General features: G+C 41.3%; 1 protein-coding gene across 1 annotated transcript in view; it reads right to left on the reverse strand.

Annotated features, from left to right (window-relative positions):
• The window catches only part of LOC126355906 (juvenile hormone esterase-like), an 86006-nt gene that overhangs the window by 35394 nt on the left and 25868 nt on the right, over positions 1–24744 (reverse strand). Inside the window, exons 5-7 of the mRNA XM_050006418.1 lie at positions 21952–22151; positions 13427–13577; positions 10723–10904 (exon numbers count right to left, since the gene is read on the reverse strand). Of these exons, the coding sequence (XP_049862375.1) occupies positions 10723–10904; positions 13427–13577; positions 21952–22151 (533 nt within the window). The remainder of the gene's footprint in view (positions 1–10722; positions 10905–13426; positions 13578–21951; positions 22152–24744) is intronic.

Genomic DNA, 24744 nt, shown 5'->3' on the forward strand with positions numbered 1-24744 from the left:
TGCCAGTAAACAAAGCACACTAGCGCTTCCGCCACCAACCTAGGAAATTTGGTTCAAACTAAGCCACCAGCACGCAACCTCCTCCTACACGTTTCTGGTAGACGGTATCACCCTGCACTAGGTCCATGGATGGAGGACTGAATTTACATTATTTAGGAATGGAGTATATGTATCACACCGACATGTCTCACATCATACAGGCATGCAAAACACTCCTACATAACTCATTTATAATGTTCTAGACACACCCTTGCTAATTATAAACAGTTAAAAATAACTCTTAGCGCAGCCTACAGACATGCGAACCGCTGACATAAGGCAGTTTCAGAACTCCAGTAGTGCACTACACTTGGCAACACAACCACACCCATCAAGATATACATTCCAATCCGGACCTGTAACTCCTCTACAAATAAATTTGTCCAGTTATTTGTCTACTCACTCACATTCTGACCAGACTGCTGTTATTGCGCAAAAACAGCTCAGACTGCGCTGTGCTACTCAGGGAAGTAAGGAAGGGCTGAACTCTGTTTATTTGGATCCGTTTTATTTAGTCGTGGAATATATTTGTCACATAACACCCACGCAGATCCGATTTTGGTTATCTGACACAGGCCACAAACACGTAAACAATTCCTAATTTCACCACACAATAGCAAACACCTCTTAAATAATGCACTACACAATATCAGCAGACGAGCACTGTACTCTTAAACTCTCCAAATAAAGCACTGCACAGTGCACAGACATGCTCGCAAAATAGTGCAACAGACGTGCCCCACACACCACCAGAAGCCAAATTGACCAAAAGTCTCTGCTCGGCCTCCCCCAAACATGACCTCAACACAGTCGCATTCGCACCTTTCACCGGAGAAATTGCGATCGCCTATGTGCCTTAGATTACGCTCCAAGGCAGACCGCGTGCGCATGCAGTCGTCAGGGAAGAGGGTTCCAGAGTCTCCTCCCAAGTTCAGCTTCGAAGCGCTCGTGACAGCCGACACATGTGAAAGCTGCATTGTTCTTCTCATGTATACCGCCGGCGTCTCAGGTCTGGACTTGCCTTCACGTCTATTCCCACAATAGCTCATAGCTCATTGACACACTTGATTAACGTGGCCAGGAAAATATTTACTACTCACATGGCACCAAGATGGTGACGCAAAAACCAGTCACTTTGATCTGCGCTGCAGGCGTGTAATCATTGAGAACACTATTTTTTTTCGAACAACTTATTTAACCATACAGTATATCTATCACGCTATCACAAAACACCAGCCCCAGATGTGTCCTGGGCCATGTGGCACAGCCCACAGACATGCACCCAATCATAATTTCAGTACACACTAAATGATACATCACACAGATGTGTAGATACGCTCAGTACTCGTAAACTATCCTAATACTGCATAGCAGAGCCTGCAGATCCGCTCGCAAAATAACTCAGCAGAGGTGCGGAGGTACCCCCACTGTGCACCCTGCCCAGAGGATCGTGAAGTCACACATCCATCTGATTTCAGACCTCGCACAGCCCATGCTCGGCTTCCGCAAGCGTTAGTTGGCGCGGTCAACGCGCTCGTCAGCGGTCAAAGCACACACACATACGTCCGACCAGGACCGCGATCCCGAGCTGCGAACACTGAACACGGGTGAAAGTCAACTTTCAATCAACGTAGCATAATTTCAAAGCGCAGCCTCCATACGCTAAACACATCATAACAGCACATGTCTTTACCTCCTATGACACTGTAGCACACTGCACATTACACGGCCATTTAACTAAAGATAACTACACATCCCTGCTCTCACCTCGTCACCAGCCATTTAAAAACCTTCTCAGTATTATTCCTACTTTACAACATTTTTTCTAAACAAATAAGATCCAATTTACACCTCCCAGTGCAACTAACCTCACATCCCTCCCACCATCAACATACACAAACGTCCTCAACCCAATCTTGACACTCATGTCAATCAATTTATCATTTCGAATTTGAAACGTAGCCTCTATCTAAACACCAACCAGCTTATCTTTCTCGCACTTTTAACAGTAAAATTAATTTTACACACACCCAGAAATACCAAACGCAATTAAAGGGTCAAACTTTTATTATACAGAGCCTCATAGCTGTCCATCTAAACAGAGAATATAAAAGAGCTTGCTGGCGTTGTAGCGACCTCCCTCGAAAGTGATTGACCACCTCTACAATTAAACTCATATGTCGCAGTGACTGAATAGTTTATAACTCTGCATTCCATTTCTAGTGATTGGTCATTCTTGCACACAAGTACAGGATGGAGTAATAGTATTATTTCTGACTCGTGATCTGGTGTGATCATAGGGCACTAGACGTGTCCGCAGGGCTATTTTGAGCTCGTATCATAGAAAGAAAACGTATTACGATTGGGATAGAGCTCAGCGTAGGGTGACCGGGGAGAAGGATGAATGTCTGACAGGACGGAAGAGTAAGCGATCTAAGGTTATTGCCCGTTTTTAATTGGTGAACGTTCTACTCTTAGGAGTGTGTGTTTATGTTCTGTCTCTCTCTCTCTCTCACTCTCTCTCTCTCCTACCGGAACCTTCGATGCACCAATCATGGACTCTAGAACAATACTTTACACATGATAGATTGGATTATTTGCTTAAAAATCTATCAAGCTACGTTGTGTATAAATATTGCTCCATTCTTGTTCTTCTTATTTATTTGCGACATATCTTTTTGAAACTTTCACTTCTCATAGGCTTCGATATGTACGGCTGTATGCTATTAAATTAAGGCACTGGGATCTGATACTATAGACCGATATGGTCTGCTAAGCTCCAAGACTTGATTACAGTTTGTGAAATGTGGTGCACTTGGATGGGTTAGACTAGAAAAGCTGTATTCAGTCAAGAGAGGTGGAGTGTAGCTGTATTCGTCTGCTCGGTTGAGGAATAATTGGGTGGCGATGTTGCGGGGTAGGCCGGTCAATGCCGAGGTGAGGCCTGTCTTTTAACGTAAGAGGACTACATAGCTCCGTGACTGCCATACTCAGAGAGATTGATCGAGTACTGTGTATGAGGTCTTAGGAACATGTATAGCGTTGCCTGGTATAATTTTATCGTGTTTATGTGTTCGAGAAGTAAGTGTGAATGTACGTGCTGAGCAATCATCTATGAATGGTCGCAATGATACTTGCAAAGTAGAGGATGTATGGTTTACCTATGATACTGAAATTAAGAAAACAAGCTGTCACATGATTAGCCAGTGTTGGACTTTCGTGATATCAACTGTGATGGATAATATTACAATCGATGGGTGGTGTCTTAGCCATCGCATCCGTGCATTGGGTACGACATAATGATTGACTGACAATGCTTGCTTGAGTTGGGGGAGAAATTTTGGTTGATGGACCGCAACTTCCAGGGTTGGTAGCACCGAAAACGGTGATCCTGTACTTGTGTGCAAAAATGACCAATCACTAGAAATGGAATGCAGAGTTGAAAACTATTCAGTCACTGCGATGTATGAGTTTAAATGCAGAGGAGGTCAATCACTTTCGAGGGAAGTCGCTAGTATGCCAGCAGGTTTTCCTTCATTTAAAATAATTCAATGTTATGGTATCGACTGTAAGAATATGGTTTATAAGGTGCAAGGTATAGTTTCCTGTGAGAGGCCGCGCATGTCCGTGTTAATGTCAGTTTAGAATCAGACAATGACTTAAAAGTCGCGGTAGAAAGAAGAAATACTCGGCAGTGTGCAAAAGCGTGTTAGAAAACAGTGTTTGAACAAGGGGCAGAGGCAGCTTCTCATTCGCTTAGAGTATGGTTGATCAAAATTTAAAGGAATCTTTGCAGTTTGTGAGTATATTTAATATGATTTTGTTCATGTAGGCATCTGTAGTTTGAGGTGTTGGATTTGGCGAGGTGTTAGGAATTTTTGGATATTTGCACTTTAAGTTATTCAGGGGGAGTATTGTGAATTCTGTTTGTTCACACTGGAGGTGGAGTGCATTGATGCCCTCGAGACTTTTTCACTGTTTGATGGTAGAGGATAAAGATGATAGGGTGTTGAGGATATATTGTACTTATACCTAGTTTGAGGTGTACAACATTGGACGCATTTCCGGCGAATGGTCAAAACAAGGTCCTGTTGTAGTAACTGAGATCGTTCTGCTAATAGACAGGTTGCAGAAGGTAGTAGATATGTCTTTCTCCAACTTAAATTACAGAGATCAGATGGATGAAGATAAATGCATACTCATCTATGCTTAGAAAGGGAGAATGCTTTTTTATTATTAAGTGAGTTTTGGCAGTAGTGAAATGGTTTTATATATGCGAGTGGAAATTGGCAGCAAAGGGGGATTGACGTCGGGTTCGCTGGCTGGAGGGGATACTGTTTACATGTCCTGTTGGAGATGCAAGGGGGAGCTAGAGGTCTGCGCTATTCAGGAATCCATTTGCGCACTGCATGCCGTTAGACAATAGCTGGAGAGCAGCTATAGGGAGAGCCCTCCTCAGCATTCTGGTCCTGGGACTGGGTGGATGGCTGTTTAGATGGACAGTTATGTGGCTTTGACATGCTGCCGGCGGAGCTCGGACACTCGCTTTATAGGCGCTATGGGATTAGTTTGAGCATTTAGTACTTGTTTCGGTGGTTTCTGGATTAAGAATTGTAATATTGAAGGTCATGTGCTGAGCAGGTACGCTGTGTAATTGAGTAAGTGTGTTTATGTATTTGAGGATATGTTTCCTGAATTGTGATGTTAAGTTGGTTGTGCAGTTGACCTACCACAGTAAAAAAAAAAAAAAAAAAAAAAAAAAAACTGTCTGCTGCTGAAATTAAGAAAGAAAGAATGAAAGAAAGGGATGACCTTGCCCCCTGACCTGATGGATCGGTTATTAGATAAGAGCAAGTGATAGTTGATTGATGCTATGTGTTAGGATCTAGGAGTCTCTAAACTGAGGAGAGAGATTTTTTTTTTATGTGGATAGCGATATATGACCGCTAGTGACAAAAGTTAAGAGCGAAAAATAGGTACAAATCGAGCGCTGGCAGAATGTTGCGGCAATGGTAATAATATTTAATTGAGTGTAGAGGTGGTAAATATGGACCAGGCTTAGAATATTGGTGTGAGTATGATATGTGCTTGATGCTCTATATAAAAGTTTGACTCTTTAATGGCGTTTGGTATTTCTGGGTAGATGTAAAATTAATTTTACTGTTAAAAGTGCCAGAAAGATGAGCTGATTGGTATTTAGATAGAGGCTACGTTTGTAATAAGGAAAAAGGGGATGAAAATGGTAAATTGATTGATGGGCATGGTTTGTGGGGTGATATATGAGTGTCAAGATAGGGTTGAGGACGTTTGCGTATGTTGATGGTGGGACGCGTGTGAGGTTAGGTGCGGAGGAAGGTGTAAATTAGATCTTATTTTTTTAAAAATATGTTGTAAAGTAAGAATAATACTGAGAAGGTTTTTAGATGGCTGGTCACAGGACGAGGCGAGAGCAGGGATGTGTAGTTATGTGTAGTTAAAGGGCCGTGTAATGCCGTGTGAGGAGCAATGCGCAGTGTGCTGGAGTGTCATAGGAGGTAAAGACATGTGCTGGCTGATGTTTTTAGCGTATGGAGGCTGCGCTTTGGAATTATACTATGATGATTTAAAGTGGACTTTCACCCGGTTCGGAGGTCACGGCTCGGGATCACGGTCCTGGTCGGACGTATGTGTGTGTGCTTTGACCGCTGACGAGCGCGTTGGCCGCGCCAACTAACGCTTGCGGAATCCAATCAGGGGCTGTGCGAGGTCTGAAATCAGACGGATGGGTGACTTCATGATCCTGCAGGCAGGGTGCACAGCGGGGGTACCTGCACACGTCTGCTGAGTTATTTTGCGAGAGGATCTACACATCTGTGTTATGTATTATTTAGTAGCAGTTTGCTATAGTGTGTACTGAAATTATGATTGGGTGCATGTCTGTGGGCTGTGCAATATGGCCCAGGACACATCGGGGATTGGTGTTTTGTGATAGAGTGATAGATATACTGTATGGTTAAATAAGTTGTTCGAAAAAAATAAATACAATGTTCTCAATGATTACACGCGCCTACGTTGCATGCGAGTAGTAAATGTTTTCCTGGCCGCGATAATCAAGTGTGTCAACGAGCTATGAGCTATTGTGAGAACAGACGTGAAGGCAGGTCCAGACCTGTGACGCCGGCGGTATACATGAGAAGAACAATGCAGCTTTCTCATGTGTCGGCTGTCACAAGCGCTCGGAAGCTAAACTTGGGTGGGGACTCTGGAACCCATTCCCCGACGACTGGACGTGAGCGCGGAATGCCTTGGAGCATACTTCAAGGCGCATAGACGATATCAATTTCTCCGGTGATAGGTGCGAATGCGACTGTGTTGAGGTCATGTTTGGGGGAGGCCGAGCAGACACTTTTGGTCAGTTTGGCAGCTGGTGGTGATTGGGCGCGTCTGTTCCACTATTTTGCGAGCATGTCTGTGCACTGTGCAGTGCTTTATTTGGAGAGTTTAAGAGTACAGAGGTCGTCTGCTGATATTGTGTAGCGCATTATTTAAGAGCTGTTTGCTATTGTGTGTTGTTATTAGGAGTTGTATACGTGTTTTTGGCCACATGACCACAGTTGGATCAGTGCGGGTGTTTTGCGACAAATATACTCCATGACTAAATAAAAGGGCTCCAAATAAATGAAGTGCAGCCCTTCCTTACTTCCCTGAGGAGCACAGCGCAGTCTGAGCTGTGTTTTCGCAATAACAGCAATCTGGTCAGAATGTGAGTGAGTAGACAAATAACTGGACAAATTTATCTGTAGAGGAGTTACAGGTCTGAATTGGAAAATATCTTAATGGGTAGGTTGTCTTGCCAAGTGTAGTGCACTACTGGAGTTCAGAAACTGCCTTATGTCAGCCTTACATATCGGAACCTTTGAGAAGTAAAAGTTTCAAAAAGATATGTCGCAAATAAATAAAGTACACTCCTTCCTCCTTCCATCAGCCTATGCACTGAAATTATTTCCGAAAGTTAGCAGTTTGGCTGTTTGGAGGTAAATGTTTTGCGTTATTTATGAGCGGTTCGCATGTCTATAGGCTGTGCTAAGAGCTATTTTTAACTGTTTACAATTAGCAGGCATGTGTCTAGAACATTATAAATGACTTATGTAGGAGTGTTTTGCAGGTCTGTATGATGTGGGACATGTCGGTGTGACGGATATACTCCATTCCTTAATAAATTTATTCGTTCCTCCATCCATGGACCTAGTGCAGGGTAGATCCATTTACCAGAAACATGTAGGAAGAGGTTGAGTGCTGGTGGCTTAGTTTGAAACAATTTTCTTACGTTGGTGTGGGAAGCGCTAGTGAGCTTTGTTTACTGGCAGATATCAAACTTGGCCCTGGTTCCTAGGAGGATGAGATGGCTGTCTGGCCCTCAAAAAAGTAGTTGAAATTGGGGAGTTGAACACGTGTGCACATGTATATAAAATTGTAAATTCAATTATTTAATATAGCCGGGTGGTGAGAGTGAATTAGCAACGTTCTCGCGACGAGCGAACGCGCTGTTATACGGTCCTGGTGGATGCCACTGCCCATCAAACTCTGGGGTCTAACATATCCTTTGTCCAGCACGTGGTCGACAGGTTCCATGCTGTCCAGCGTTAAGTGTTCGCGGGCGCGGAAAGATGTTTACGTAGTCGGACTCTGAGGCGAGTGCGGCTGACCGTTTGTGGATTGACCCTTGGGCACCACTCGCTGCCTACCTGGTGCACTGGGAGTGGGGGTGTGCGGGTACCGCTGGTCGCTTAATGTCAGCCGGCCAGGAAGCTGCTGATGGAGTAGGCTCAGCCGGCCGCGTGTACGTCAGCTGCACTCTGGAGGTTCGCTGTGTGAGCATGGAGAAGTCAGTTGGGAATACCTGCATGGCCATACTGTGTGAAATAAAGAGTCATTTTCAAGGTATTTACAGAAGGCTACGTCCGTCGCTTGTATGGAGGGTGTGTGACGTAAGCGGGGTGGAGGTGCAGCGATTGTACAGTTATTAAGCGCGCACAAGATCGAGTCAATTACCCGGTGTTCTAGTGTGGTTCAAACGTGCTGTTACACGGTCCAGGCAGATTTCACTGTCGCTTAAACTTTGCCGCCAAAAGTGAAGCACTCCGTTCTCTCTCGCACAGGGACACATGGTGGACAGTGAGCGGTCGGCATCGACAGGTTTTAACGTGCCCAGGAAAACAACTTTGGGACGGAACGACCGCCCGTTGTGTGATTCAGCTCCGAGGCGAACAGGTTTGGCGAGAAACATGCGATGGCGATGAATACACGTGGTGAGCGGACAAGGGACCGCTGTGACGTAAAATTCGGCAAGTTCCAGCGTGTGCAGCGGAAACATGTTTACGATGTGGGAGCGATCGCTGGGTTCGCCCCCAGCGTACCGCCAGTCCACCGTGAGTGGATGGCTGCCTCACGAGACAGGTGTCAGCAGTGTCTCAGCGCGCTGGCTAGGAGGTGGCGAGGATTTGAACTAATTCAATTGGAGCGCGGACGTCGTGGTGACTGCACTACGATGTTAAAGATGTGTGTGCTGACTGTGTTTGAGAACAAGTGATGACCGCACTGCTTGAAATAAAGTCTTCAGTCGCTTCCCCCCTGCAAAATCAACGGACGTGACTTAGGTTACTATAAGAGCAGTTTATTATTTGATGCAAATATGATAGACTACCAGTGAAAAAGATAAGTGAGGGAGAAAGTTCGTATGTGCGATCAATTATGGTGCTTGGATTTGAACTTGTGATAGATTTTTGTTATAGATGTAAGGAAAATGGGTTTCTCGCCGAGAAAATCAGACATCTTGAATAAATAATAAATGATAATAACAGGTAGAAGTACAGTTTTCGAGACAATATCGTGTTGGAATTTGAATTTGGCGCAATTTTCTAGTGGAGGTAGGCCTATAATAATAAATTATAATGAATGATAATAAATGATAATGAATGACAAGGAATGATAATGAATGTTAATGAGTAATAATAAACAGAAGTTAGGTTTTGCAGCCATTATCGTGTTGGAATTTGTTTCTGGAAGGAATTTGCTAGTGGAGACATGTCATTAATAATAAATAATAATAAATGATAATAAATAATAATAAATAGTAATGAATGTTAATGAATGATAATCAATAATAATAACAAGACAAGTACGGCCTTTGCATGCATTATCCTGTTGGAATTCAAACTTGCCGTTATTTTTCCTTCTGGAGGCTTAGTTTAGTGGACATAGAACAATTGGGCTATTTTCCCGCCACAATTTAGAATTCTCGCCATTTTTTCTGAATGTTACGTTAGTGGACATAGCACAATTGGCTCATTTTCCCCCAAAAGCCGCCATCTTGGATGACGTGATGCGATATTGCTAAGTCTACATGCCGCCATCTTGGATGACTTCATCGCTGCCATCTTGAATAAATTTGGCAACAAGGCAGTGTGGCCTGGCACATAGGTTGTCCCCCTACTATCGTCAACGATATGGTGGACAGACAGCTACAAATAAGCCTATTCAGAGGTGTTTCATAAGGACGTATACGCTCGTAACCATGCTCGAAATGTAGTATTACTAATACCACTTGTTACTTAGGAAGGAAGGCGGAAGCTGATGGGCTAGAATATAGTCCGCGACGAGGTTATTTGAGATGGAGGACGAGCTATAAAAATAATTTTTTCTAAAAAAATGGAAAATATGAACCTCTTTGTGTACTCAATAACACCCTTCTCTTAAAACATATAATACGAGAGATTTGCTCCTAGTTTCTAAGATGCTGCTTACACGGCTTTTCATTTACCTTTTAAATAGGAAAGTGTTTGCATCCCCCTTTTGTCTGAACAAGGTTACTTACTATTTTAACCATCTTTACCTTGCTTGGAAACATAATGTGTTTCTGATATAAATTATTCTCTTAATAATTACTGGGTTAATTTATATAAAAATATTCTATTTGGTATCAGTATATGAGTACCCAGTTAAATGTCATTAAGTAATCGTAACTGTAAGTTAGCATTTTCACAGAAGGCCGCTTTGAATCGGTTTGCAACCGCAGTGTTCAATGACTAAACTATTTGAGCTTCATGTTGGCTCTTTCATTAATCATTCCCGCATTAGAGAAAGAATCTATCCTTGTATCGGAAGAAGTCCGAGCGCATTGATTTTTTTTCTTTGCGCTTTCACTGTTAAAAGGTCATGGAAAAGTAGTAAGAGATACCCAGCGATGGGAGATCGGTAAATGAAAGTGTTTAACACCAAAGTTATTACCTTTTCTTGCAGCAATCACTCAGGTTTTGAGAAATAATCCCATGGCTGTTAAAATGTGCTTTAGCCGCGGCAGAATATGTACGCGAAATTTTTCGATTACTTGCATCTTAACAAACCACATGACTGGACGATCTTTCCTTTGTGTACTTCCCACTTGAAGGTTCACTTCAAAGCTCGGAATGGGAAAGAATGTCTAAGAAACTTAAAGGTGCCTATTCAGACGAATCACCCCACCATTCATCTTTACCGATTTCGCAAATTCAAGGAAAATCTTAACCTTCGTTATCAGACTGGAATTTGAACAAAAGTTCTCCAGAATACAAGTTAACATTCTTCCCACTGTACAAGTCATAACCAAAACACAAGTCTCATAACATTCTTTGGATTGAATTTTTAATTATCACATCATTTACTTACCTGGACCAAAGGCTCAGGATTATCTAGGCTGATAGTTTCGTTGCCAAAATAGAAATTCCTAACTGCAAGTGCTGCTTGCGTCTGTTCATTCGTCGTCTGTAGATGAAGACATGGGCCCACCACAGCTTCAAAATTTTCGTTGAGGTTGGCAACAACGTCTGTTTCATTCAGAATATTGGCCCCTAGATGAAACAGCGTGTGATTAATGACTCATCGACTTTATTGCTCACTTATCATGATGAAATAGTCAAGTCTTACTGTTTCATAAAACTTCGTCACTCGGCAATGAGTATGATGTACACTGACTTCCTAAGCCAGTTCATTATTTCTTAAGAATAAATTTGTCAGAAACTGTAACATCTATCTCACGACCCACAACACCAAACGACTCTTAACATTCGCATACACTATATGAAAGTAGTAAATATCTATAGTGAATATAATACATGGCTTAAAGCGATCATGGAGTTACTGAGAAACTTCATCTTCAATGCCTTAGCCGTGAGTCATACGTTTATACAACGTAATATCCTAGTGTAGAACTTTATATTCAGTATCAGCAATCTGTAATAGAAATACAAGTGACGTTTTCTTGCATCGCCGAGAGTGACGGTGTTCACTACAAAATTTGAAACACATCTAATAAAATATAAATATTTAATATGCATAGATTTAAACGAAGACGGTGTTGTCAAATAAATAAAAACATACAAATAAAGATGGTTACATAGGTTGCCACCTAAGTACAGCCGAAGTGTTATAAAACGCTGTATTGACACATTATTCTTTCAAGAATAGTTTACACACCTAAACATATGATTGTAACTTACAATACTGTTACAGCAATATCACAAAACATTCAGCTCTTATCTGTGCTTAGAAGTCTATATAAAAACTTACTTTACATAGCTCTGTTGACCGACATAAATACTCAATTAGCTAGGAAGAGAGAGGTTGCGCATTTTGGACATATCAAGCGAAACGAAAGATAGCAATCTGGTGCCGATAATGGTAGGCAGAAGAGGAAATGGAAGAAAAAGGGCGGCTCGGCTTAAACAAATAGGCAGTTGGAGAAATTAACGGCAATTCAGTAGCTGAGGCATCTGAGAAGCTGCGGAAATACACTAATAGGCCAAAACATTATGACCACTGTCCACCGCAAGGTTGTATACTGCCTGGTGACGTTGAGGCCAGGTGACATGGTAAGAGAAGCATGGGAGTGGAGCAGAGACGGATAGGGAACCATTCTAGGAACGATAAGTGGCACAAAAGGGGAAATCCGACGGCTTAAGCTACTTTGACAAATGCCAAGGTGTTGTGGCCCGGCCGGCAGTTGTGGCCGAGCGGTTCTAGGCGCTTCAGTCGGGAACCGCGCTGCTGCTTCGGTCGCAGGTTCGAATCCTGCTTCGGGGATGGATGGATGTGTTGTCCTTAGGTTAGTTAGGTTTAAGTAGTTCTAAGTGTACGGGACTGATCATCTGAGATGTTAAGTCGCATAATGCTCAGAGTCATTTGAACCATTTGTTGTGGCCCGGTGTCCGAGAGCGGGAATTTCGGAAACGACGAAACTCGTAGGATGTTTGCGTGCTGCTGTCATGAGCACCTATTGGAAAGTGGTTGAAGAATGCTAAAATCACGAATAAGCGACAAGAAGCTTGACGTCTATACCTCATCACAGAACATAGCATCGGAAGCTGGTCCACTCTCTAAAACAAGATAGACTGCGATCTGTGGCAGATCTGACGACGGAAGTTAGTGCTGGCGCAGCCACATATATTTTGGAGCACACAATTCTGTGTACAGCGTTGAGGATAATGTTCCGCAGCAGCAGGCTCTTACGTGTTCCCATGATGACCCAACAACATCGTCAATTACGACTATAGTGGACACGGGATCACCGAGTTAGGACCGCAACTCAATGGGATAGCGAAGGTTTATCGGATGAATCCGGTTTATTGTTAAACCAGGTCGATGATCGTGTCCACATACGCCTCCATCCAGGCGGACGGCTGCTCGAAACACATAGGGGGGCCCGGACGCAGGCTGGTGAGAGCAGTATTATGTTATGGGCGGCATTCATCTGCGCTTCCATGAGACCTGCGGTAGTAATCGAACGCACCATAACAGCTGTGCTGTACGTGAATATTATTAGGGAACACCTGTAACCACTTCCCTCAACGGCGACGGCATCTTTCAGCAGGAGAACTGTCGGTGCCACAGGGTCGGAATCGTGCTGCAGTGATTTGAGGAGTGTGAAAGTGAACTGGCGTTGGTGCCTTGGCCAACAAATTAGCCTTGTCTGAATCAGATGGAACCAAACTGGGACGCTATCGATCACCAGGTCCGCGCCCACAAACCTACAGCCAGTAAATTACGGAAAGGGTGTGACCTGTGCGTAGGCATCTGTTGCCACAAACCTCAGGAAACCCATCAAATACATGTCGAATTCATACCACGCAGAATCACTGCTGAATTGCGCTCCAGAAGTGGTCCAACGCGTTTTTAAGTAGGTAGTATAGTGTCATGGCCCTTCAGTGTATGATCCCAAATACCCTTTAGTTGATAAGCATTGTAGTAAAAAGAAGAACGAAGCAATACTGATAATCGGAATACAGCGTAGAACCATTTTTAAACGGTGACTTTAGTAATTTGACATTACACCGTGGTTTTTCGTAGTCAAGACACGCTCGTTACGTACACTTACCATTCTCAATAGATGTAACGCCGATCATGATGGGCACTCTGTTGAAAGTGCCTGCACTCACAGTCCGAATTGGAGACTCTCGCACGAAAGCACCTTCGATATCCGGTTCAATAGTAGGTGCCCAAACGTTGTAAGAGAAATACAGTTTTTCCTGAAAGACAAACGAAAACACTGCATTAAATTTCCATTTTAAGTGCAAAGATTTATAAGCGTGTCACTCGCAGTACGTAACATAAATCGATTGGCTCTAATTTATTTTTACAACATTGTAAGCAGGTAACTGATTGTGTAACAATAAATTTGATATTTCTACACACATTTACACGTTCTCGACAAGAATTTAATTTGTAATGCTACAGATATACAGACAATTTGTACTCTGTGTGCACAACTATGGTCTGATATTGTCAATCATAACTCCGTTTCACCTTCAGCGCCATGAATGTAATTGTATAATGCAACTTTCGTTCATCAAGAAACCCCACAGGAAGGAAATAACCAGAGAGATACACGTAAGAGATACTGTCTGTGTGCACTGTCAGTTTGTGTAAGATAATATACAAAGTAAGGAAAATAATAAATTAGAGTACAATATGAATGGATTACTTCTCAAGCGCATCACAATACTCGAATATTTAGGTGTCGTTTTAAAAATTGATACGAAAGTGACGGACGCATAGAAGCCGTGGTAGGGAAGGTGATCCAAGACTTAGTAATAGTAGCAGTTTTATTCATCCATGGATTATTTATACAAGTATGCAGAAAGCGTCATGACACAATAGTTCAAGAACAGACGACTAAAATATTGACATGCACATAAAGACTTTTACGCACTTACTGGCCTAATTTGACTGGGACGAGACAGATTGTTGCCCTTCGCTTTGTAACAAGAACCATGGCGGAATTAGTCTCAAATACATATAGGCAAACCACACAAAAATCTAGACCACGTTGGCCCCATGGAGACTGGAGCCTCCGTCCAGATTTCAGTGCCAAGCATTTCATAACAACGCAGCTTCATTCACTTTATTTCTGTGTGCCGTTTGAGAACAAGCTACTTGATACTGTGAAACACTAGTTCTACACTGTAAACTCATCTGTGACTGGCAGTGACTCCATTCACTAAAGACTCTATCAGTTGACATCAGGATCTCATTGTTTATGTTTTGTGAACAGAAACTTCTCATTTGATTGACTGAAAAATTAAATCAGAATTCTCCATAACGAGTGAGACGTTGACCTCGCAAAGAGCATAACGTGATGTTATTATACGTTACAGAGTTTTTTTACTAATATATTCCAGTAAATAAAAAAGTAAAATGAAACATTGCAGCACTAAAGTATAGTGTCAAGTTACAGGTTTTTTTTATTATTGTTGTTTACTAGCTGCCCCCAGCCCTCTTTGGTGTAATTCAGTGTGGTTAAATGGAAAGGAAAGAAAAGAGAACACGCGCATTTCTAATATGCATGACACTTAAATATGCGTCCTAAACTCCTTCTTCCCCCTCTCCTCCTCCACCTCCCCCTCCCAGCTCCGTTCATTCAACCCCTATGTCCATTACCTTCTCTCCCTTCCTCTGTCAATGTCTTCCTCCCCATCTCCTCTAGTCCCCTCTCTCCCTCACAATCTCTTTGACCTTGAGTCTCACTTATTGATCTTCCAAATTCTGATTCTGTAGCAGTATTCTAATTATAATCCAATAATCCAATAAATAGAATCTTCCTGATGGTTAACAATGTTTCATAGTTGGCTACTACATATATTTATATATTACATCTACTAAAAGTATATAGACTACGCTTGTCTGTATGTTCATTAGAGTATTGTGTAAAAATTATCTTGTGTATTTATATACCTATTTATTTGAATGCAACTTTGCATGGAAACATCAAGGGGATTGGTGAAGAACTTTCGGATATTTAAGGTTTTAGACAGTGGAACATGAGGTTTTTGCTAACAAGTTATCTGCTTTACTAATTGTGTTACTATGGAATATGGCGCTCTAATAGGTACGCAGATATGCGCTCGTATTTGAATCCAACATTCTGTCAAAATTTCAAAGCAATCGGTGTCTAACTTTCGGAGGCATACTATTTGGAACCAAGGAACATTTAAATTTTCATTTACATAAATTTGCGTTACTTTTTTGTGGGAGTTCGGGTTAGTATTCACACCGAGACTGCTGATATTCTTAAAAATATCCAGAATCCGATACATCGAAATTTAAAAGAGTATGGTTATTGAAAGTCGATATCTAGGGAAAATATCGGTATATCTAAGAAAAAATACAGATGTACCGGCCTATAAAAATATCGCTTGGACTTGTATATGTAATGCCCGTTTTAGAGTTGTATATTTAAGTATTGATTCATTGTTAGATATTCCGTACATCAACAAGCCAACAGTCTGCCTATCCCCGTAAGAACACGAACAGAAAGTAAAACAATGCTTGGCAATAACCCCGTTGCTAACAATGGTAACAGCATGTAAGTGCCGTGATAAAAGTTGTCTGTCGCTCAGTTTCGACCTATATGGGATTTGTCCAGAGGACTTTATGACGATTTCCCTGTCTTTTCAAGTCTGCCAACCCGAACGACCTAGCAGTTGTAATTTCAAAACTGCATGGTGAAGTTAAATGTTGCAGTTTCAGTTGGTAGCGCCGAGCGCGGGTTACATCACCATTTCCCCTCACACGTCTCCGCCCACCAAGACCAGTCTTGTTACTTAGATTTTTGTTTTTCATTTTCAGTAGCTGTTTTTGAAGAACGCTGATGAAAAGAAATAAAACACTAGTTGCGATAATTTTTTAATGCTATTTCTTCACTTCGGGAATCCTGTTCTTCTGTTCTCACCGCCAACTTCCCTTTCCCACAAACTCCTCCCCCCCCCCCCCCCCTCCGCCTGCCCCCTCTGCAGTCGGACCACTTCTTTGTGCCACCTATACTTGCTTGACACAGGCAAAAAGAAAGACAGCGTGATCAAAGCTCAAAAAGTATTAAGACTCTTTCACACGGTGAAACTAAAATTATTTTCTATTACAGTTTCAAAAGAACAATTTCAAATATTTATCGTATATTGCGGAAAAAAATAAAAATATTGCTGCTTGATATTGCCATTTCGATATAGATATATCGACATATCATGCAAGAAACTATCTTTGAAACTCATACAATTATTTATCGAAAAGACTATCGATATATCGATGTGTAATATTCTTGAAGAAATAGTGGTGAGACAAAAAATAAGATAACGACCTAGGTTGAAGTATTTGCAAGACATCGAGAAAGGGAAGCGTGTGAAAATTACACGGAACTGAAACGAACAGCCAATAGTAGACAAGAGTAGTTGCGGCGTAGGGGTATTACATTTCGAATATGTGAATGCTACTGTTCTCAGGAAACCAAAAACACTGTTACGTAAGTAAATCTTCGCTGTAAAACGTATGTTGCTGAACAGATACTTCTTTACCACCTGTATAAATATATTTTTATTAATCTCTTCAGCCTTCTTGCGCGAATTATTGTACAAATGCAGTTTTTGAGTTTTAATTTATTCTTCCTTGTTAAATGCAAATGAGGTCAGTACCTGGTACCATGGGTATGTACTCACTGTTCCTGCAGTGATCATCAAGGGTATTTTCATGTATATTAAGAACTGGGAAAAGTACTCACATATGTAACTGAAATACCCAATGTTTTAAGATTTTTTTGCAGTTGGCCAGATTACTGCATTGCTGTATTTTGAAAACTGTGTTCACATTTTACGCATTTCTTCTCGGGAACAGAATTCCACATCTGAACAGCAGCTAGACAACACTGGCTATTATCCACTGATGACTGTACTCTATAGCCATAATCTGCTAACAACATTCTATTTTCAAATGTCTATGTGTATTAGTAATGTACCCCTCAAATATAAGGTTTACCGCTTTCAGTGCGTTTTGGATGAAGTACACTTTATTAGAAAAAATTCAATGCTTATAGTGATAATAGATAGTCACAGGAATACGATAGAGTAAAGAGAGTTGTAGGGGCTGGTGAGACAGACGGAATTCGTTCGCGGGCTGCGGTGTTAACAGGAGACTTGCACAGCGAGGTAGATTCGAAAACGGCAGATTATCCTTGTTTCCATTTGCGAGGAGTGAATTAATTTAGCAGCATGCGAGGTTCTCGCAAGCCTGATATTCTTTACTTCCAGACGGTAGGGACGAAAACCGAGACAAAAGCTTATGCTACGACACAAAATTAATGAGTTGCCGCTAGCTTCGGATGTAGAGCTGTTCTACATTATTGTTGTCGCCGACCAATATTTCCACGAGATTACAACATTCGACGACGCCGGCATCCCAAGACTGTACGATTGACGCTTTGAGTGATCATCAATTTAAACTGCAAATCACAATGATTATTTTGAAAAATAGTTGTTATCGTGTAATTCAGTGTCTTGTAACGGTGTACAATCTGTGTGGAAACTACATTATAGAACTATAATGCTGTTACCTAGGATAATGGTTCAAATGGTTCTGAGCACTATGGGACTCAACATCTGTCGTCATCAGTCACCTAGAACTTAGAACTACTTAAACCTAACTAACCTAAGGACATCACACACATCCATGCCCGAGGCAGGATTCGAACCTGCGACCGTAGCGGTCATGCGGTTCCAGACTGAAGCGCCTAGAACCACACGGCCACACCAGCCTGCGTGTTACCTAGGATGGATCCCTCACTTTAAGATTTCTATTTGCATGAACGAGAATCACGAATACATAGTAGAATTTAACAGAAATACACCAATTGTTGTTTCTTTAATAACTTCACGAGGAAATCTTAATTAACTAACAGCCAGTTTGCTCAATTATCGCCGTTCAGGTTAGTATTGTTGTTCAACGCTAGCGGTGGAAATGTATACTAACAATATGGAGGGAAGAGGACGAATCCATGAATAGCGCAAACAAATAAAAAATTACACATTTCGGTAACTGTTGTTCACTTTCAACAACATATTTGTGTGACATTCGCTGTGAAAAGTCACATCCACTGCTACTGCCTTCATTTTTGGATGAAGTTTAAATGAACAAGTTTAAATGAACTATAGAATATGGTACAAGATTTAATTAAAAGTAATATATATTTCTTTTAAAAAGATAATTACAAAATGTGGGTATTGCTTAGGTTAAAGTAGGCCTACTTACATTATTTGTATACTGTCACATAACAGATTTAGATAACGAAAGAAATTGGCTTTTGCTTCTACAGTACTGTGTGTTGATCTTTTGGGGTGCCTTATTTCAGCTTTGTTTCAACAGTTCATATGTCATTGTTTCAGTGAGGTGAACTTCCATTTTCCTTTTCTGAATAATACATATAAAAATAAATTTATGAAGGTAAGTGTTAGTGTAGTGAAAATCTGTATGCTGTTGTTTCCAAGGTCATTTCAGTGTTACAGCAATCAAAGTATGTTTTATCATATTAAGAATATTCTAACAAAACTATTCGTCAGGTTAATTCAGGCTTGTTAATTCAGCAATTCCTGGATATATTTGCATCAGCAGAGAAAATACAGAACTATGTAAACGAGTTATATATGAATTTGTAGATCACGTACGACACTGCTCTTATCATCTGACTTTGCAAGACGTTTGTTCAGTTTGACAGCTACAGTATTATTTCAAAATCATCCGTGTTCATCTGAAGAAACTGAAAGAATCACCTAGTGCTAATGTCTGTTTTTGAGAAATGGTTCAAATGGCTCTGAGCACTATGGGATTCAACTGCTGTGGTCATCAGTCCCCTAGAACTTAGAACTACTTAAACCTAACTAACCTAACTACACTACACACATCCATGCCCGAGGCAGGATTCTAACCTGGGACAGTAGCGGTCGCGCGGTTCCAGACTGTAGCGCCTAGAACCGCTTGGCCACTCCGGCCGGCGATCAGTAACTATTGAGACCATTTTACCCATTAATAAATACAGGTAAGATATACTATAATAGTTAAATCAGTTGTTATTGCCATTCTCGGTAGCGAATTGAAAGTGTTTTCTGATATAGACTGTGGAGTATTCAAACGTGGTAACTTTTGAAGTCCCTAGGTATCTACAAGATCATGTAGTCCAGTGTTTTAACTGATTGGGTCGTGGTGGCCCTGCATGGTCGTATCACGCCAACTGAAAATCACTAGTTATTCCTATGAATTTTGTGTTTGTCATCCACTCTGTAGAGGTACCACCTACATTTAATAGAACAGTTTTATCCTGACATGAAAGTCGTGGCATTTGTTTTCTTGTAGTTCAGCGTAAGTTTACTGAAAGATGGGAAATGATAAACTTCCTTGAGTGTTTTATCTGATTTTCGAACAAGTATTTCGCTTGTTTTCTCAGCTATTGTAATATTAATGTCATGAGCGAATAGATGTTATTCCTCATGAATAACACTATTGGGTTATGTCATTTATGCGTAACAGGAAGAGTGTTGATCCTAATACGCTATATCGAAAAACACACACGTTTTTGTATTTTGTTTGTACAAGCGTTTCACTAAGAGTTCAGCCGTTTTTCAGTTTTGTCTCTGTTCCATGTAACCTGCCTGCCTGGCATGATTGAAACCAGTAATTAAGTACACCCCTTCTGCTAATGATTCTACTCTAGGTAGTCGAATATCATGATTAAGACTATAAGAAGCCATAGAAAGGGCTAAGGGTATGTTTATGGCGCACTAATCCCCGTCATGGCCATCAAGTACCACATCTGTAAGTTCTTATGTAGCTGATTCTGTGTAGCTAACACTTTGGAATGCCTGCTGCTATCCTCTTAGACGGTAGTACTTACTGAAGTAATTCATTAACTTGTATTCCATATATCATTCTAATACTTTTGAAAATGCTGGCAGCAGGAAAATTAGCTAAAAATTTTCTAACTCTTCTACATTATCTTCCTTAATAGTTTTGAAAATTCTCTGATTTGAGTAACTAAAATATTAATTTAGTGTGTTTGTTAAGATTGCATACTCTGTCTGTAACACACATATTGATATTTCATATAAAGTTTTGAACAATTTTACTGAATTCTTGTAATGTGGTTGGTAATAATTTCATTGTACTTAGTGCAAAATTTTACAGGTGTTTTATTTGTTGTAATTTCACTGTAGTACCTGAAAAATGACGTTTAATATAGTTCGCTAGATGATGTGGGTCATTTATAACTTCATCCTCTCTCTTTTGTTTGTATGTTATTGTGATTTTGTTTTTCTCTCTCTGTTCAGTAACATACCAGAATGCTCTGCTTTTATGTTTGTGAGGGTACTACTGTTGGAGTCTATGACACTTGTGTTTATGCTTGTACCTGAGCATAAAATTACATTAACTGTTGTTGTTGAGGCTTCATCTATAACTGTTAATTTGTCGAAATTAGTCCCGATCGATCACCGTAGCAACATGTGCAAAGGCAACTGCCATTGGTGGCATTTCCAACCACACATTAATCCGCATCACAGCTCTATCTAATTGTTACCGAGCATTAAGTCAGAAAAGATTGACAAAATGTAAATTGTTGCCACAAGTGAAAGACACTATCTTGTCCAGGTTACCACCCATTTCTCAAGGCACAACCCTGTCCAAGATGACGGCTGAATTGTGCTACAAATGTCCTGCTTCCAGGCCCACTGACACTCTTCTCCTTTTAACTCTGACAGTGCTTGATACCCACCGTGTTTGAGTGAAAGCATAACGTCACTTCTCTTTCTCCCAGCCTTCTTACCAACTGCCAGTTCCAAATCAACCTCTTTTCTTCTGCCTCCCAAGAGACTGGTCTGTTCCTTCCTTGCATTTTCCAGCTGTGCCAGGAAGATATATTTCCTATAAGACTGAAGACGAAGATCATTTCTAACTAGCCTGTAACAGATCCCACATTCCTCACTCAGGGGAAAAGTAATTTAAGAGGGAGGAGTAAGGAAATAGTGAAAGACTGTATTTAAGTTTGTCATGCACATGAGTTGAGTTATATTTAAACAAAAAAGATAATAAAAGGTTTTCTGCTGTTGCAGCTTTTTGGGATGATTCAGAGGTTCAAATAACGGAAGAAAAACTTATTAGTTGATTTGTACTGAGAAAATACGCTTCAGCAAGATTGTTTAGTTAGATTTTTAGACGTTTATAAATCGAAACATTTAGGCCCTCACAAAAGTATAACAGGGATGCTCATGAAACGTAAATAGGAACCTTTGAAAACTACAATATCCGCACTTTTACTTGGTGGTCTATCGCGTTATATTACTTGATGACTGATGCATACTTCGTCACAAAAGTGTTCGCAATCCTCGGATTTCCTTTGACCATGAAATGTGCAGCGATCTAATAATATTGTCATTTAAATGCCCGCAGAGCGCTTGCTGAGACGAATCATTCTTTTTTTTCTTTTTTTGAAACCAAGGTGAAGGTTTCGGCGCCTGAAGTAGTATTATTCTTCGTATTATGTTTCCTTCAATTTCGTGAAATCTTCTGACACAACAACACAGCAGGGCTCACCTCATCCGTCATTAAGAGCGACTGGTCCACTAGAAGGTCAGTGGCGTTGACAGATCGTAAGAACTCCACCAGCTGCTGCGAGTTTTCCGCTTCGTAGCCGAGAACAGAACCCAGTGCGAAGGCGTGGTGGCGGGCATCGCGCACCAGCGACATGCGGGCGGCGAAGGTGCCGCTCTGGTCCACCAGCTGTGAGAAGAGACCTGCGGCAGGCGTACAAACACGCGTCAGCCACTCAATACATGCATGGCTAAACGTGGTGGTCAGCATTTGTAGGGTAGTCTGTGGTATGATCAGCACTACTTAATTCCAGAATGAGATTTTCACTCTGCAGCGGAGTGTGGGCTGATATGAAACTTCTTGGCAGATTAAAACTGTGTGCCCAACCGAGACTCGAACTCGGGACCTTTGCCTTTCGCGGGCAAGTGCTCTACCATCTGAGCTACCGAAGCACGACTCACACCCGGTCCTCACAGCTTTACTTCTTCCAGTATCTCGTCTCCTACCTTCCGTTTCTCAAGTGGAGCAGAGAGATTTACTTCGACTTGTAGGTGAAGGAAGCGGTTCTTGTAGAGTTACTGTCTATTCTGTGTCCGCCTGCTACTAGTGTCAAATGGTATTGTGAATTTTTTTCGAGCCTGGTAACACCACTTGTGTGACATCTTCAAGTATTATTCGCAGCGTGAATCTGCAACTTCATTTTGCAACTCAGGAGTTAATTTCTCACGTCCTATTCAAATACTAAACGACCCATGGATCAGTATGCGAGAATAAAGCTTTTCCACGGGTGAAGAGCAACGTGGTTCACAAGGAAGTACTGCAAATGTTTGAAGCTGTAACACTGTTCCCGTTTGGCAGTCAGCAATGTACCTTCCCGTACTCTTTCAAAAGGAGAATATTATTCGACCTGCTGTCGCGTACCTATCATTATAGGCAGCCTGAATACAGTGAAAGAATAAGCTATAATCAAATAAAATGAAAATAATGTCACGTAAATCTATGGCACGTAAGGATATACGAACCGTACACACGATATCACTGTTCACTAAGCACGAGTTTTCATTTGTTGACAGCATTAGTCACCCAGTCACAGTATAATTGTTTGTTTGTACGCCCTTTTCTTCTAAGGAACCGTAGGCAAATGGAAGTAAGGTATTTAATGTAAATGGCTTGTCATTCTGTAACCAATGCTTCTCTACAAAAAACGACATTCCGGTTGTCAATAAAATTCTTCTGGGTTAGAGACCGCATTGTCATTTATAAAATTGGAATTTTATAAATGACAATGCGGTCTCTAACCCAGAAGAATTTTATTGACATTGACAACGGCCGCGGAAGCCTACGGTGACATTCCGGTTGTTTACATGGTATACAGAACATTATAAACAGGTGTCTAATTAAAATTTCTATATTTGACAGCAGTCTCAAATCGTAATTACTGTGTGTAGCTGCAGCATAAAAACCCTGTGAGTCTTTTATAGCATGGGTCCCATAAACTTGAATGGGTTGTATGGGGGAAGAGACCAAACAGCGAGGTCACGGGTCTCATCGGATTAGTATGCTATTGATTGCTTTTATAGTACAACACGGAAGATAAACAGTGGAGACCTACAACTTTAGCGAGATAATTACGTGGCGTGTGCTGCAAACCATTGATTAACTATGAATACTCAGGAACTTATCTCGTGTGCGAAGATTTTTACATGAAAACTGGGAAATAAAGGAAAGTGATAGTGCCACTGGTGTTTTTTAAAGAATGCCGGTATCAGAGACGTAACATATTCCAGACCATCCTTGTATTTCACGAAGTCAACTAAGGATTTAGTAATCATAGTCATACTACTTCTCTGGTCTTGAATACCATTAAATGCCTCTTCCACCTATGTTTTACCATCTAGATGCAAACAACACAACAAATTCGATGTTGTCGCAACCAAATAAATAAGGTAAACGTGTAGAATGGCAATATACCTCACAGTCGAACAAGAGGCTTCTGGAAGTTTCTGACTTGGTGGACCAACGACACAAAAAGAGAGACAGAGACTTGTAACGATTAGTGTCACTACAGTCCCGATAAAGAAGTGTGGCATCACTGACCACACCATGTCATCAGTAGAACAAGAGGCTTCTGTTTCTGGTCTGCAGAAATCAGTCACAGATGGACAAAAGACACAAGAAAAGACACTTCCGGCAGTCCGTTAAACGTATTTATCGGAAAGACTGGTCCTCCTGGAACAAAGAAGAAATGTTTGACTGTCCCTTGAGGATTAAGAAGTGAACAGTCAATTGCCTTGTGCTTCCAAGCTTTCTGCACTTGCGGGGACTATCTGAAAGTAGTACTTGGGTAAGTAAAATCAGCCCCATGTAGGAAATCATTCGGCTGGGCAAAACTCTTTGGTGCTTCTAACTACAGATACCTCTATTCCTCCATCATACCTATATCCGCCGGCAACTTTTAGCACTGAAATATGGTCTAGAGTACATATTAACGTTCGTCATATTTAGAGCTGTGCGTTAAACGAGTGTTATTTCGTGTTGAAGTTTTCCAGAATAGGTTCTCTGCATCGCTTCAGCTGAGTTGCCATGTGGATGACACAACGAACACCCTTTCTGCGATGCTGCAGCGGGCATATAGATACCTCTCAAGCACAAACTGGATTTTTATCCCTGGGTACCAGAAATGGACCCAAGAACATAAATGATTTTTTTAAGATCTTCGCTAACAATACTACATGATGAGACATGTCAAATACCAGTCATATTGCTGACTACTTAGGGAGCATACCTTTCGAACCA

Source organism: Schistocerca gregaria, chromosome 3 (assembly GCF_023897955.1).
Source record: "Schistocerca gregaria isolate iqSchGreg1 chromosome 3, iqSchGreg1.2, whole genome shotgun sequence".
Classification (NCBI taxonomy): domain Eukaryota; kingdom Metazoa; phylum Arthropoda; class Insecta; order Orthoptera; family Acrididae; genus Schistocerca; species Schistocerca gregaria.